The 13,957-nt window shown below is 37.8% G+C and overlaps 1 protein-coding gene across 1 annotated transcript in view; it reads left to right on the top strand.

The window, feature by feature from the left end:
* FGD6 (FYVE, RhoGEF and PH domain containing 6) overlaps nt 1-13,957 on the top strand; it is a 181,341-nt gene that overhangs the window by 135,700 nt on the left and 31,684 nt on the right. Inside the window, 6 exon segments of the mRNA XM_021006466.2 lie at nt 996-1,046; nt 3,156-3,214; nt 3,298-3,369; nt 4,195-4,263; nt 8,725-8,808; nt 9,977-10,056. Of these exon segments, the coding sequence (XP_020862125.1) occupies nt 996-1,046; nt 3,156-3,214; nt 3,298-3,369; nt 4,195-4,263; nt 8,725-8,808; nt 9,977-10,056 (415 nt within the window).

Genomic DNA, 13,957 nt, shown 5'->3' with positions numbered 1-13,957 from the left:
TGTCCTTGTTGGGTCCCCATCCCTTCACCAAAAGAAGTATATTCCTTAATAAATTTTATTACAGAGAGGATCCAAGATTTTTTTTTTTAACAAAACAAAACTTGGTAAGACAGAACAAACCATCTAGTGTCTCAGGAGGTGAGTTCAAATCCTGTGTCTAATGCTTATTGCCTGTGTGATCTAGGAAAACTGACTTCCACTCCCTGGCCTTCAGTTTTCTCATGTGTAAATGGAAAGGGTTGGAATAGATGACCCCTCCTGTCCTTTCTGGCCTCATAGTAGTTGTCCTATGATCCTTACTCTTAAGAAACTTTTGATCCATTCACCAGTATGGCTGGAGGGCTGTTCTTTGGATTTCCCTTGTTCTTTTTTGTCATGACCCCATTTTGGATTTTCTTTGTGGAGGTACTGGAGTGGTTTGCCATTTCCTTCTCCAACTTATTTTGCAGATGAGGAAACTAAGGCAAATAGGGTTAAGTGACTTGCCTAGGGTCACACAGCTGGTTAGTATCTGAGGCCAGATCTGAATTCACTAAGAGGAGTCCTTTGATTCTATACCTAGTATACCGTCCACTGTACCACCTAGCTGCCCACTTTCCTCAGTAAGATGTTTTAAAGAAAAAAAAACTGTATTAAGAACACATTTATTTTATTATCCATTATGTGAAACATTTTATAGTTACCTATAAACATTCATAGTATGTATTATGGAAGGTTTTTATATTGTAACCAATTAAACTATAGAAAAGTCACATAAACAATACAAGTCTGAGGTCTAATCCTTTGCAAGTATGACAGATGAAAAATCAGCAGTTCTATAGACGGTCCAGCCACCCACTGATCATTTTCTCAAGAACAGGCATTCTTCATCCACTTGGTTTATTCTGTGTAGATAATGAGACTCAGCTCTCTTAGGAGACTTTGCAGTGTTGAATATATACACTATGCCCTATAAATATTTAGTCCTTTTAATATATATTTTTTTGTTTTCATAGATTATTTGAAGAATCTTTTGGAAGACTCTGCAGATTATAGGGATACTCAAGGTATGCAACTTGTTTCATTTAACCTTTATAAGTGTTAAAATGTTGATCTTTCAGAAAAATAGAAGTAATATTAACAAGTGTGGCTGCTTGTCCTTAAAGTGGCCCACTACAAGGTGGGTAATGTTATTAGATCAGAATCTGCCTCTTAATGATCCGTAAGAGGGTTGTATCTTTTAATTAAATATAGGCTGATTTCATTAAAGAACTGTACGAAATAGCTGACCCTGTCCTGACTCAGTGTCCAGCAGAAATCCAGCCATGAGCAAGTGAAAGTTGAGTTTTCATCCCCCCATCATTATGTCATTATATCTGATGATTTCTGCCATTAGAAGTGTTACTGCTATGGCATTTACAGAGGATTTGAGAGCATTTTTGTTGTTTGTTGAATTGTTTTTGTATTTTTCAGACCAATAAATGATTTTTAAGAAGGAGCAGGTGTGTAAACTGATGCAAAACATTTGCTTAGTCCTTCAGGATATTCATAAATTCCAGACTTTCTAATGTTAAAAAACACATTTCCTAGGGAATTTAAAGATCTGTTTAAAAGGTTCAAGATACATGCATGCGCCTTTTTTTTTTAATGCCGGGAGGCTCCTGTTCAGCAAATATTGCTCTGAAAATTTGTTTACTAGTTGTTCTCCCAAAAGAAAAAGATTAGAATCTTTTTTCCCAAATTAAATGTTTCTGTGTAGTTAGTTAAGAGTATGTGACGTGTTTTTCTCCCACTCATATGGAACTATTTCTTTTTTCGTTTTTTTGATGCTGAATTAAAGTTAGTTTTGTTTATAGAAACACTAAATTAAATTAAAAAAAACTTTAGAAAATACCTTCTGTCTCATCTGTAAAATAGGTAAATAGTGGGGCAGCTAGGTGGTGGAGTGGATAGAGTACTGGCCCTGGATTCTGGACAACCTGAGTTCAAATCCGATCTCAGACACATAATACTTACTAGCTATGTGACCCTCGGCAAGTCACTTAACCCCATTGCCTAGCCAAAAAAATCCAAAAAAAAAAAAAAAGAAAGCAAGAAAAAAATGGGTATATAGTAAAAATGCACACACACACACACACACACACACACACGCGCACACACACACATATATGAGATTGGGAAGACTTGTTCAAATCCTGCCTTAAAAGATCAGAATCCTTTCAGGTTGTGGGGTTTTTTTTTTTTGACTTTTATGTGAATGATTCTGTGCGATTAGTTACTTGTTTTATTATTATTTTGTTTCTTATTGCCCCTTAAATTTTGTAAGTCATTTTATATATGAGCACTAGTTTTGGAGTTAGACACTTTAGAGTTAAATCTTACTTCTGACTCTTAACTCTCTGTGTGATCCTGGCAATTTATTTCCCTGCTCTCTAGACCTGAGTCTGAATGAATGAATGAATGAATGAATGAATGAATGAATGAATGAATGAATGAGCATTTATTAATAACAGCACCTACCTCCCAGAGTCACTGTGAGGTTCATCTCTAATGCTGCCTACCTGTGTGACATTGGACAGACCATTTAGGTTACTTTCCTTAATTCCAGTTCTTAATTAATTCTAAAATGAGAGCCTTAGACTAGATCCTAGGTGTCAAACTTGGGGTCAGCATCTGAAACAGGTTAAAATTTATTTGGGAAATGTTTAACAAAATAAATAAAAATGCAACACTACACAGATAATGTTAATTTGTAGGGTTTTTTTAGGATCCATTTATATTTGAGATTGATACCACTGGAATAGATGACATCTATCGTCCCTTCAAGCTCTAGATTCTATGAGCCTTTAACTTTAGCTCTGTTAACTTGTCCTTTCACTGGTTGAAATAACCATGTCAAAAGATATTGAACTTTAATAGAAAAAATCTTGGACCTAGAGGTGGGAAGACTTGAGTTCAAAACCTATCTTAGACACTTCCTAGCTGTGTGACCTTTGTCTACCTCAGTTTCCTCATCTGCAAAATGGGGATCATAATAGCGCCTGTCTCCCAGGAGATAAATGAGAAAGTATATGAAAAGCGCTTTGTAGACCTTAAATAGCTATATAAGTTCTGGTCATCATTATTGTTTTTATTGAAAGTTAATAACTACCACGTACTATCCTCATGTGTTCTAGATGCCCTCGCTGTTGTCATAGAGGTTGCCAATCATGCCAATGACATCATGAAGCAAGGAGTAAGTATCTTGGATTTACAAACCAGGGCCCACGTTCAGCTGGGAGCAGGTGCCTTCATGTGCTTTATGTCTTTCTTCCTTAGGACAACTTTCAGAAGCTTATGCAGATTCAGTACAGCTTAAGTGGACATCATGAGATAGTACAACCAGGAAGGGTGAGTTTCCTTAGGCTGCTTGCCATGAACTGAAGAGAATAAAATACCGCATGCTTAAGGTTCATTGTCCTTTTTTTCAGTAGGTAATGAAGATTAGATAGTTGTATATGATTCTTCTTCTGAGCTGGCCTCCATCTAGCTTTGCTTTTCTGTGATACTCAAACTTGGCCTGGGGTTTATTATCTTGTCCCTTCTTTTAACACATCAACAAGTCAGGGACGCACATTCTTGTCATTGTTGTTACTCCCTTCAGCAGCCCCTCTCCAGCTCAGTAGCTGGTCTTTGAAAGTCACCATAACTGAAAAATTTCATATCCTGTGACAAGGTTAGTGTGTGGTATTTCCCAACTAGGGAGAGATAAAATGAAGTCTGTCACACACTTATGTGGTCTGGAATGACAGATGTAATCACTAGACTGGTCCTTAGAGAACAGTTCTCCAGCTGATTGTTGGGCCTGTATTGAGAGCCTTCCCTGCATGGTAGAACCTACCAGGGCTAATAACCACTTTCGGGAAGAGCCTTTGAGAACCAGGTACTGGAAGAGGCCATTTGGGGGGCACACATATAAAAGTGGTGTCACTATTTGGTGTAGTCTAGAGAGAACAAAGTTCTGGTAAATTCTAAAATGAAATCTTAGCTGTGCCCAGCGCCATTTTAACTTGGAGCACCACTGGACCAATAATGGATTTTTGAACTTCAGTCAACCTAATATACAATTCCCTTCGCTCTCATACCTAAATAACCCGTATTTTATAAGAAATTACTAATATCAGTAGTTGACAGTTGTTCTCTATTCCTATTTTTGTCTTTGGATGGATGGACTAGGTCTTCCTCAAAGAAGGAACCCTGATGAAATTGTCCCGGAAGGTCATGCAGCCAAGGATGTTTTTTCTGGTAGGATGACATGTTTATTTCTGATACGTCTGTTTGTTTCAGGGATCTTTGTTTAATAGGGGTAGTAGAATCTCCTCCCTCTCTGACATAAAAGCTTGGTCCAGTGGGCTAATTTCTGTTTCAAATGGAAAGTTTTGAAAAATAATCTTGTCGCCTTGCTCATTGGCATTTCAAATGTGACAAAATGAAGTCTGTCACGTACCCTGGTGGTCTGGAATCACAAATGTAAAATCATTCCCATTTGGAACCCAGTGACCTCATTTCAAACCTGAATTAGTTGTTTTTTTTTTTAATTCTTAATTTGAATGTCAGATAAAATGAGCACTTTCATAGCAGGACTAAAGAAAGAGAGCTGGTTTGTACATGAAGCTGTGAGTCTCTGTCACATCCAGTTTGCTTTTCCTTTTAAGTCTGTAATAAACTCGGTGTGTAACTTTTGAAGCTTTCCTGCCTGTCTGTCTATGATTTTTTTTTTCTAACCTTCTGTTCTGTGCTGGGCATTTTAAAAAATGCTTCACTGACTTTCCTTTCTTTTTGAAAAAGTGATTTCAGTCTTTTCCCCTCCCAAATATGATGGCTGCTAACCATCTCTTTGGGTGCTGGTTGGCACAATGGGTAGAGCGCTGGGCCTGGAGTCAGGAAGGCTCCTCTCCCTGAGTTCAAATCTGGCCTCAGACACTTATTAGCTGTGTGACCCTGGGCAAGTCACTTCCCCCTGTTTGCCTCAATTTCCTCATCTGTAAAATGAGCTAGAGAAGGAAATGACAAACCACTCCAGTGTCTCTGCCAAGAAGATGCTAAATGGGATCACCAGGAGTCAGACACAACTGAAACTACTGAACAACAACAATGACCACCATCACTGCAATTCTATATTTTGGTGCCTTTTCAATGAGTTTCTGTGACCCAGAAAACCTGTAAATTAGGTGTAGGGATTAAACCTGTGATTTTTACATTAGTGTAATGCTCTGGTATCGAACTCAACTAATCTGTATGCAAGGATTCCTGCAGTTCATGCATTGACTTAATTTTTTTATTTAATATTTTATTTTTTCCCAATTTCATGTAAAAACGGTTTTTCAAATCAATTAAAAAAATTTTTTGAGTTCCAAATTCACTCCCACTCTCATTGAGAAGGCAAGAAATAGGTTATACATGTGCCTTCGTGCAAAACATATTTCTATGTTCTCCTTAGTCTTAAATGTAATATTATATATTGTATTTATTTATATATTATATATTATATAAATTATATATTACATTAAATTACATAATTAATAATTACATGTATTATATAATTACATGTTATATAAAATATTATCTGTTTTATTATTTTTATTTCTTTTCTTAAACATTTCCCCATTTCATTTTAATTTGTAATCTGATTTAATCACTTTATAAATTTAAATAATCGTTTCATCTGATGAAATTCATTTTAATATGGTTGATGCCACACCCTATAGTGTTACTGGCCTCACTGGGCCAGTGCATTTGAAGCCTCCCACATACGGAACTTCCAGATGAGGAAACTCTCTCTGCCAACACAGGTTGGCGCCTTCCTTCTTTGTAATTTAGTCTCAGTAAGTTGCCTAGGGCGCTGAGGATTTTAAGTGACTTGTCCAGGATCTCGCAGCTAAGATGTGTCAGAGGCGGAATATGAATCTGGCTCTCCTTAACTCCAGATTCAACATGCAAGTCATTGTACTAAAAGGCCACTCTTTATGCCCTCTTCCACCTTCCCTGTTTTGGACCAGACTTGTGATCTCACTGGTATAGGAACAGTTAATAAGAAAACTCCCAATACCACTGCAGATAACAGTTTGACTAGAGAAGAAAATGTGAATACAGTAAATTTTGCAGAGGCAGAAAAATCAGGAGACTTGACTTATGACTGAATGAGGAAGAGGGAAGGCCAAAGTTCGCTTGAAGATTTGGAGGTTGGGTAGGAAGAGAATAGTAATAATAATAGCTAACATTTATATGGTCCTTACTATGTGCCAGGCCCAATGCTAAGCACTTTTATAATATTTATAATATTTTATATAATAGAAAAATATTTACAATATTTTATAACATTTTGTAAATGTAACAGAAGTTACATGACTTGCCCAAGGTCACACAGGTAGTGTTTGAGGCCAGATTTGAACTCAGATCTTCCTGACTCCTGGGCTAGTGCTGTGACCTTTGAGCTCACTTAGCTGCCCCTTTTAGCACTGTGTTTGTTTGTTTGTTTTTTGTTTTTTTAGGCAACTGGGGTTAAGTGACTTGCCCAGGGTCACACAGCTAGTAAGTGTCTAGTGTTTGGTCTGAGGCCGGATTTGAACTCAGGTCCTCCTGACTTCAGGGCCGGTGCTCTATCCACTGTGCCACCTAGCTGCCCCGCCCCCTTTTAGCACTGTGAACAGAAAATTATCAAATTGGGAAGAGAAGGAGCAGGTTTAGGGGAGAACATAAGTTACCCTTTTAGATAATGAGTTTGGGGCACTCACAAGATATAGAATTAGAGATTCAGAGATGCAGCAGAGAGGAAATTGGGGCAGGATTTGGGAGTCAGGCATAGAGAGTTTGAAGAGACAGTAACTAGGGAGCAGGAAAAAGAAAAGAGAGCAGGGAAGGAGATGGAGAAGGAGCCAGCAGACAGGTTGGAAAGACCCAAGAGATGCTGGTGTCATGGAAACCAAGGGTGGAGAGCATCCAGTCAAATTCAGTTCAACAGAAATTTACTTTGGCAAACAGGAGGAGAGAATGGTCAGCTGTGGTGGATGCCGCATGAAGATCAGAAAGAATAAGGACTTAGAAAAGGCCATTGGATTTGGCATGTAGGAGGTGTCCGTGGAGAAAGTAATTTCAGTGGAGTAGGGTTTGGAGGCCACATTGTAAAGGGATCAAAGACTGGGCTGGTGATGAGAAGGGCAGAGGTGGTGAGTGTGGACCAGTCTCAGAAACTTAGGGAGAGCACTTGATAGATGTCCGTACTCAGTGCTATACTCAGTGATCAATACTATAACTAACCATGGCTTTAGAGCATTGGTCATGAGGCACGGCTCTCCTCTGTCAGCAGGGAAGTGGGGGACATGGGGGCAGAATGAGGCAACATGTTGTGGTCAAAAGAATGCTGGATTGGGAGTTAGAAGATGTTGGCTTGAGTGTTGGTTCTGCTGCTTAAGACCTGTGTGACCATATGCAAGTCAATTAACCCTTTCAGGCCTTACTCATAAAGTGAGAATGACCTCTAAACTCCCTTCTTGCTCCAAGCCAAGGGGTTCTTAAACTTTCCTGTGCTCTTTGAAAGGATTCTCAGAATCACGTTTTTAAGTACATGAAATAAAAAGGATTGCAAAGGAAACCCATTATATAGAGATATTTGTCAAAATATCAATAAAATATTAACTAATTAATAAAATGTTAATAAAAATATTTATTAATAAAATGTTAATAAAGAAGACCCGAGGCAAGCAATCTTTGCTCTAGATGTGTGTCTCTGTCACCCAGTGATATTGCCAGTATGCTTCATCAGCTTTTCTTAAATTCCAACACCAATTGTCTTTTGACTTTCCTGTCTTTACAAATAAACTTTTTTTTTTGGAGGCAATTGGGGTTAAATGACTTGCCTAGGATCACACAGCTAGTTAAGTGTCTGAGGCCATAGCTAAACTTTCAATTTTTTAAATGTTTTCTTAAAATATCATAGTCATTCACTAATAACTCCGTTTCCCATATAACTCTTTTAACAAATATGTTCATTTAAGAAAAGCTGATGAAACATACTGGCAGTATCACTGGGTGAGAGAAACACACATCTAGAGCAAAGATTGGAATATTATTGTGCTATTAAAAATAATGAGCAGGATGATTCAGAAAAACCTCAAAAGACTTCCATGAACTGATGCAAAGTGAAGTGAGCAGAACCAGGAGAACATTATACACAGTAAAAAACAATATCATACAATAAAAGAATTGTGAATGACTTAGCCATTCTCAGCAATACAGTGATCCAAGACAATCTCAAAGACTTTATGAGGAAAAATGCTATCCAACACCAAAGAACTGATGGCATCTGAATACAGACCAAAGCATACTATTTTTCATTTTCTTTCCTTTTCTTTCTTTCTTTTCTTTCTTTTTTTTTTTTGGTTCAAGATTTCTTCCACAAAAAGACTAATCTGGAAATTTGTTTTGGATGATTATACATGTATAACCTGTATTTCAAGGAGGAGGGAGGGAGGGGAAGGAAGGATAGAATTTGGAAATCAAAAGTTAAAAAAAAATTGATGTTAAAAATTGTTTTGACATGTAATTGGGTGAAAAAATAAAATATTATTTAAACAAACAAAAAAGAAATGCCTGTTCAAGAAAACATGGTCTTAAACAACCCTCATGTGTATCTTCCACATATCTATAGCTAACGGGTTTTTTTTATTATTATTTACAATCTTCTTTGATGTGTGTTTCCCCTCGCAGTTTAATGATGCTCTCTTGTACACAACTCCGGTGCAGTCTGGCATGTATAAACTGAACAACATGCTTTCGTTGGCTGGAATGAAGGTGAGTCAGTGAGATCACTACTGAGTTTTTAGTTGATGCAGTGGATAAAATGAGCTGGAGAAGGAAATAGCAAACTGCTTCCGTATCTCTGCCAAGAAAACCCCAAATGGGGTCATGAAGAGTTGGAAACGACTGAAAATGACTAAACAAAACAACTTTTTATCTTGGTGTTTTGACATTAATTGTATTTGAATGAAAAAACTACTTAAGAAAGGGCTCATAAATAGAACCTAATATTGCTGGTCTTAGAGTCAACGGAAATTGTTTACTGCTTTCTGCTACCTGGCTTACAATGGATGTGTGGTCATGCTATCACCTTCTACCTGTGTGACCTTGGTGAAGTCACTAAACTTCTCCAAGACTCAGTTTCCCCTTCTTTACAATGAGGGATTACCTTTGAAGGTAATTACATTATTAATTATTAATTACAAAAACACAAAAGTAGTTCATAAAGGTAATTACATTACCATTGAAGTCCTTTCTAGCCCTAAATCTATGCTTCTGTGATCTTAGAGAATTATAGTCATCCATTGGTTACTTGGGTAGGCATTCTTTGGCTCGTTCAGTCCCTGGCCCTTGTCCTTGAGAATAAGCTCAGCAGTGCAGTGTATAGATGGTTGTTTGTCCTTCATTCCTGAAGAAGACCAATGACATCAAGGGGTGACATCTTGACTTGAGCATGAATTGGGTATAGACCACTGGACTTGTGATCAGGAAGACTGAAGTTCAAATCCTGCCTCAAACTCTTACTGTGTGATCCTGTTCAAGCTACTTCTCTCAATCTGTTTCCCTCTCTGTAAAATGGGCATAATAGTAATAGCTTAAGTAACAGCTTACTTAAGATAATATTTGTAAAGCATTTTACAAACCTTAAAAGTGCTATATTAAATACTAGTTTTTATTATTCTCATCATCCCATATCACCTTGGCTCACCCTGACTTTTTATAATGTGCCTGCCTTGCCCTGGCATATACTGGAAAGCGTCCTGGAGCGTTTTCATTTCGGGCTCCTCACCCTTTTCCATTTATTCTACTGTGTCTCCCTCAGATACCGTCTTCAGCTAGGGATGGGGAGAATGTGATGACTTTTAGCATCAGAGGCAGGGGCTTTCACAGGTTGGGGAAAGGATGGTCAGCTGATAAGATTTTTCTTTTGTCTTCATTGTAGGTTAGAAGACCAACCCAGGAAGCTTACCAGAATGAGCTGAAGATTGAAAGCGTGGAACGTTCCTTCATTCTCTCAGCCAGGTGAAAAATAGAAACAACGACAAAACAAAAAACTTTGAAAAGCGATCAATATTATCAATGTTGTAGGTTCAAATATGGGGGTGGGGGAAAAAATCATTCCTTTGAACTTGAACTTGGAGGCTTCAGAGTTGGTTTTTTTTTTTTCTGCTTTGCTTCTTGGATGCCCTGACAGTATCATTTGTTTGTGAGCTGATTGCTGTCATTTGAGAGATACCCTGTGCTTTTTGGAAAGAGCATTGGTTCTGGGTTCAGTGAGAGCTTGGGGTCAGGTGTTACTTTTATTGGGGTAGCTAGGTGACGTAATGGATAGAGTGTTGGGCCTGCAGTCAGGAAAATTCATCTTTGTGAGTTCAAATCCAGTCTTAGACACTTACTAGCTATGTGACCTTAGACAAGTCATTTACCCTGTTGGCCTCCATTTCCTTATCTGTAAAATGAGCTAGAGAAGGAAATAGCAAACTCCTCCAGTATCTTTGCCAAGAAAACCCCAAATGGCATCATGAGGAGTATGACACAACTGATATGACTGGACATCAACAGTTTGCCTTGAATTTTTTTTTGAGAAAATTTTTTGTCTAAATTATTTTTTGGACTTCACATCTCTGGTAATAATCTTTAGAGAGTAGTGTAAAATCTCTCCTAGCCTATCCTTCTAGGGAAGATGTGAATCACTGAATTAGAGAGCATTTATTAAGCACTTACTATATGCTAGAAATATAAATAAGAAACAAAACCAGCTCCTGCCCTTAAGGAGCCTACATTCTAATGGAAGAAAAATTATGTACACATGTTTACATATGTGTAATGCTTACATACATGTTAAGTGTTTATACAATATTCAAAAAACAATGTTAACATTAATGATTTTTTGGTATTTTGTGACAAATTTTAAAAAACCCCAAAAAACGTGTTTCATATCATGGCTACCTAGATATTTACTATTAGTAATATGAGCTTTCTTATGTAGTCTAGTTTCTCTTTCTATAGAGACATTAGGAAATCAATCACGAGATTATAGAACTTTTCAAACTGGAAGGGGACGTTTAAGGTCATCAAATTCAGCTCCCTCATTTTACAGCCAAGCAGATGACTGTTTTTCCATATTTAGCCACACTGCATTGGTGATCCCTTTTACAAGAAGGCAGCTTTTGTTTGCTTATTTAAAAATCCCTGTTTACATGATTGGAGCAATAAATTGCCTGCGTCCTCTTCTCTTGGAATGGCAGAATTACAGTGGGTTTTCAGATGTCATTGCCTCAGTTTTTAACACCCCTCCTCCCTCCCCCAAATTGTTATGATCCCAGAAAAACTGAACAAAGAAGCCTTGTCTCGTCAGCTGAGGAAGTGGGAGAAGTGTCATCATCAATACGTAAAAAGGCGTCTTTTCATTTCTACTACAGCCACACTGTACTATGGAAGCATTTCTTTTCATTCCTTCTTGGTTTGTTTTTTCCCTCCCTTAGAGTGATAGTTTTTTGCATATTCCTTTTGACTCTACTCTTGTCAAAATTATAGAAATATTTTTCATTTGTAAATGCTTAGAAAGGAAATTAGTTATTGTTGGGTGCCAAGATGTAGGTTAACTGAGAACGTTCAAACACACGTTTATCAAGCACCTGCTACATATACATCAGGCATGTTCTAGACTCTGGAGATACAACGGCAGAAGGGAAATGGTCAGTCCATCTCCTCCAGGGAGACACAGTGACTGATGCCTGGTAGAAAAAATTGAGGCTAGGAGAACAGAGATGCAAAACGACTGTAGTCATGTAAGTGAGACATAGCTAAAAGACATTCATATAAAATGTAGTGAGTGAGCAGTATTAGTTTCAGGGGACAAATACTATAATCTGTCTCCTTCTTCTTGGGTTGTTGTATTTGTGCTTCATTCTTGAAGAGGACCATGACATCAGGGAGATGATGACGTGACTTGCAGTTCACTTTGAGTGAGGGAGAGCTGTGCAAGGTCACCAGTCTCACTTTCTCCTCCAGAGCCATCTGGGTCCAGTGGCCAGATATATAGATCAGGATTGGAGATGGCCCATTTCCTCTTGGGAGAAAGGTGGTAGACTATCAGTGCAGAATGCTATATATTGCATTAATTTAAATGAATGTTTCGGGTGGCTTTACCTTCAGTGAATATGTGGAGTGACGGTAGAGGATTTCTGGGAAGTGATTGTGGGGTAAACAATGTAGTGATAAAGCGTTTTTTTCCTTCCTTTATAACTTTAATTCATTCATTCATTTATTTTAACATCCTTTTTTAAAACTTGTGAGTTCCAAATCCTCTCTCTCCCTTCATTCTCTCCCACAACCATTAAGAAGGCCAGCAATGTGATATCTGTTATACATGTGATATCATGCATAACATTTCCATATTATCCATGTTACAAAAAATAATAAAAAGCAAAAAAAAAATAAGAAATTGAAAATGTATTCTTCAGTTTTCACTCAGTTCTCTCTCTGGAGGTAGATAGCATTTTTCATCATGGGTCCTTTGTTATTATCTTGGTATTAATCAAAGTAGCTAAGTCTTTCAAAGTTGATCATAATTACAATATTGCTTTTACTGTGTGCAATGTTCTCTTTGTTCTGCTCACTTTACTCTGCGTCAGTTGCTATAAACCTTCCCAGATTTTTCTGAAATCATCCCGCTTATCATTTCTTTCACGCAATAGATAAATACTATATCAATACACTCATTCTTCATTACTTCTGTTACTTTTTGCTTTCTGGGCCCCCTCCTTTGTCTCGCATCTAGCACAATGTCTTGTACACAATGGAAACTTAATATATTTTAAGTGTTTGTTGATTAATTGGAAAGCACACTGCATGTGAGCTCTGAGATTATTGATTTGAATCCTAGCTTTTTGGCTCATAACCTTTGGGAAGCTGGGGCATTCATTAGCTTCCTGAGCTTCAGTATCATCACCTGTAAAATGACAAGGTTGGGCTCTGTATAAGTATGATCTTATGGGTTTATATTGCATGAGGAATTTCCTTGGAAGTCCTTATGCTTGCGAGTATATAGTAAATCCACACTCCAAGCCTTCTCTGGGAAAGTCATGCCAGCTTTATTTGATGAGTGAGGCTCAGTTAACCCAGTATTCTGATGGTTTTATTTGAATGTATGTGGAGTGGTCCGATAATGGATTTCTGGGAAGTGATTGTGGTGTAAACAATGTAGTGATAAAGCATTTTTTTTAAAGAAGGTTTAAAAGAAAGAGTCAGCCAGACTACTTTTATTGCCTTTTTGAGAGTGTTAGCAGACATCCTGATTAGTTCACTGCTCTAGTCTGAGAGTTCCTGGATTTTAGCAGAGTATTTGACAAATCTCTCCTAAAATCCTTTTAAATAGTAAGTATTATGTTTAGTTGTTTTTCAGTTGTATGTGACTCTCCATGACCCATTTGGAGTTTTCTTGGCAAAGATTTCCATTTCCTTCTTCAGCTCATTTTACAGATGAGGAAACTGAGGCCAACAGGACTAAAGTGACTTGCCCAGGGTCACACAACTAGTAAGTGTCTGAGGCCAGAATTGAGCTCAGGAAGATGAGTATTCCCACCTCCAGGCCCAGCATTCTATCCGTTGCAACGCCACCTAGCCGTCCCAGAGGCAGTATGCCACAATGAAAAGTTCATATCCAAGTTAGAAGATATGGGTTCAAATCCAGCTTCTGACACATGCTGGTGATCTAATCAAAGCCATACCAGTTGACCTCTCAGTTTCCAAGCAGCTGTATAAGACTGCTAATAACAGAGAAAGTGTGCTTACCTGGATTAGTAAAGGAATTTTCCTCACTTGGGAGTACTCTGTGCAAGGGTCCAATAAGAAAAAAAAAATCCTCACAGACAAGATGAAAAACTTTGGGCTAGATAATATAACATTGTATGTAGGTTGT

This window comes from Phascolarctos cinereus, unplaced genomic scaffold (assembly GCF_003287225.1).
Source record: "Phascolarctos cinereus isolate Bilbo 61053 unplaced genomic scaffold, phaCin_HiC Scaffold_1;HRSCAF=81, whole genome shotgun sequence".
NCBI classification, from domain to species: domain Eukaryota; kingdom Metazoa; phylum Chordata; class Mammalia; order Diprotodontia; family Phascolarctidae; genus Phascolarctos; species Phascolarctos cinereus.
The sequence above is the reverse complement of the archived record's forward strand: the minus strand, read 5'-3'. Positions and strand labels throughout refer to the sequence as shown.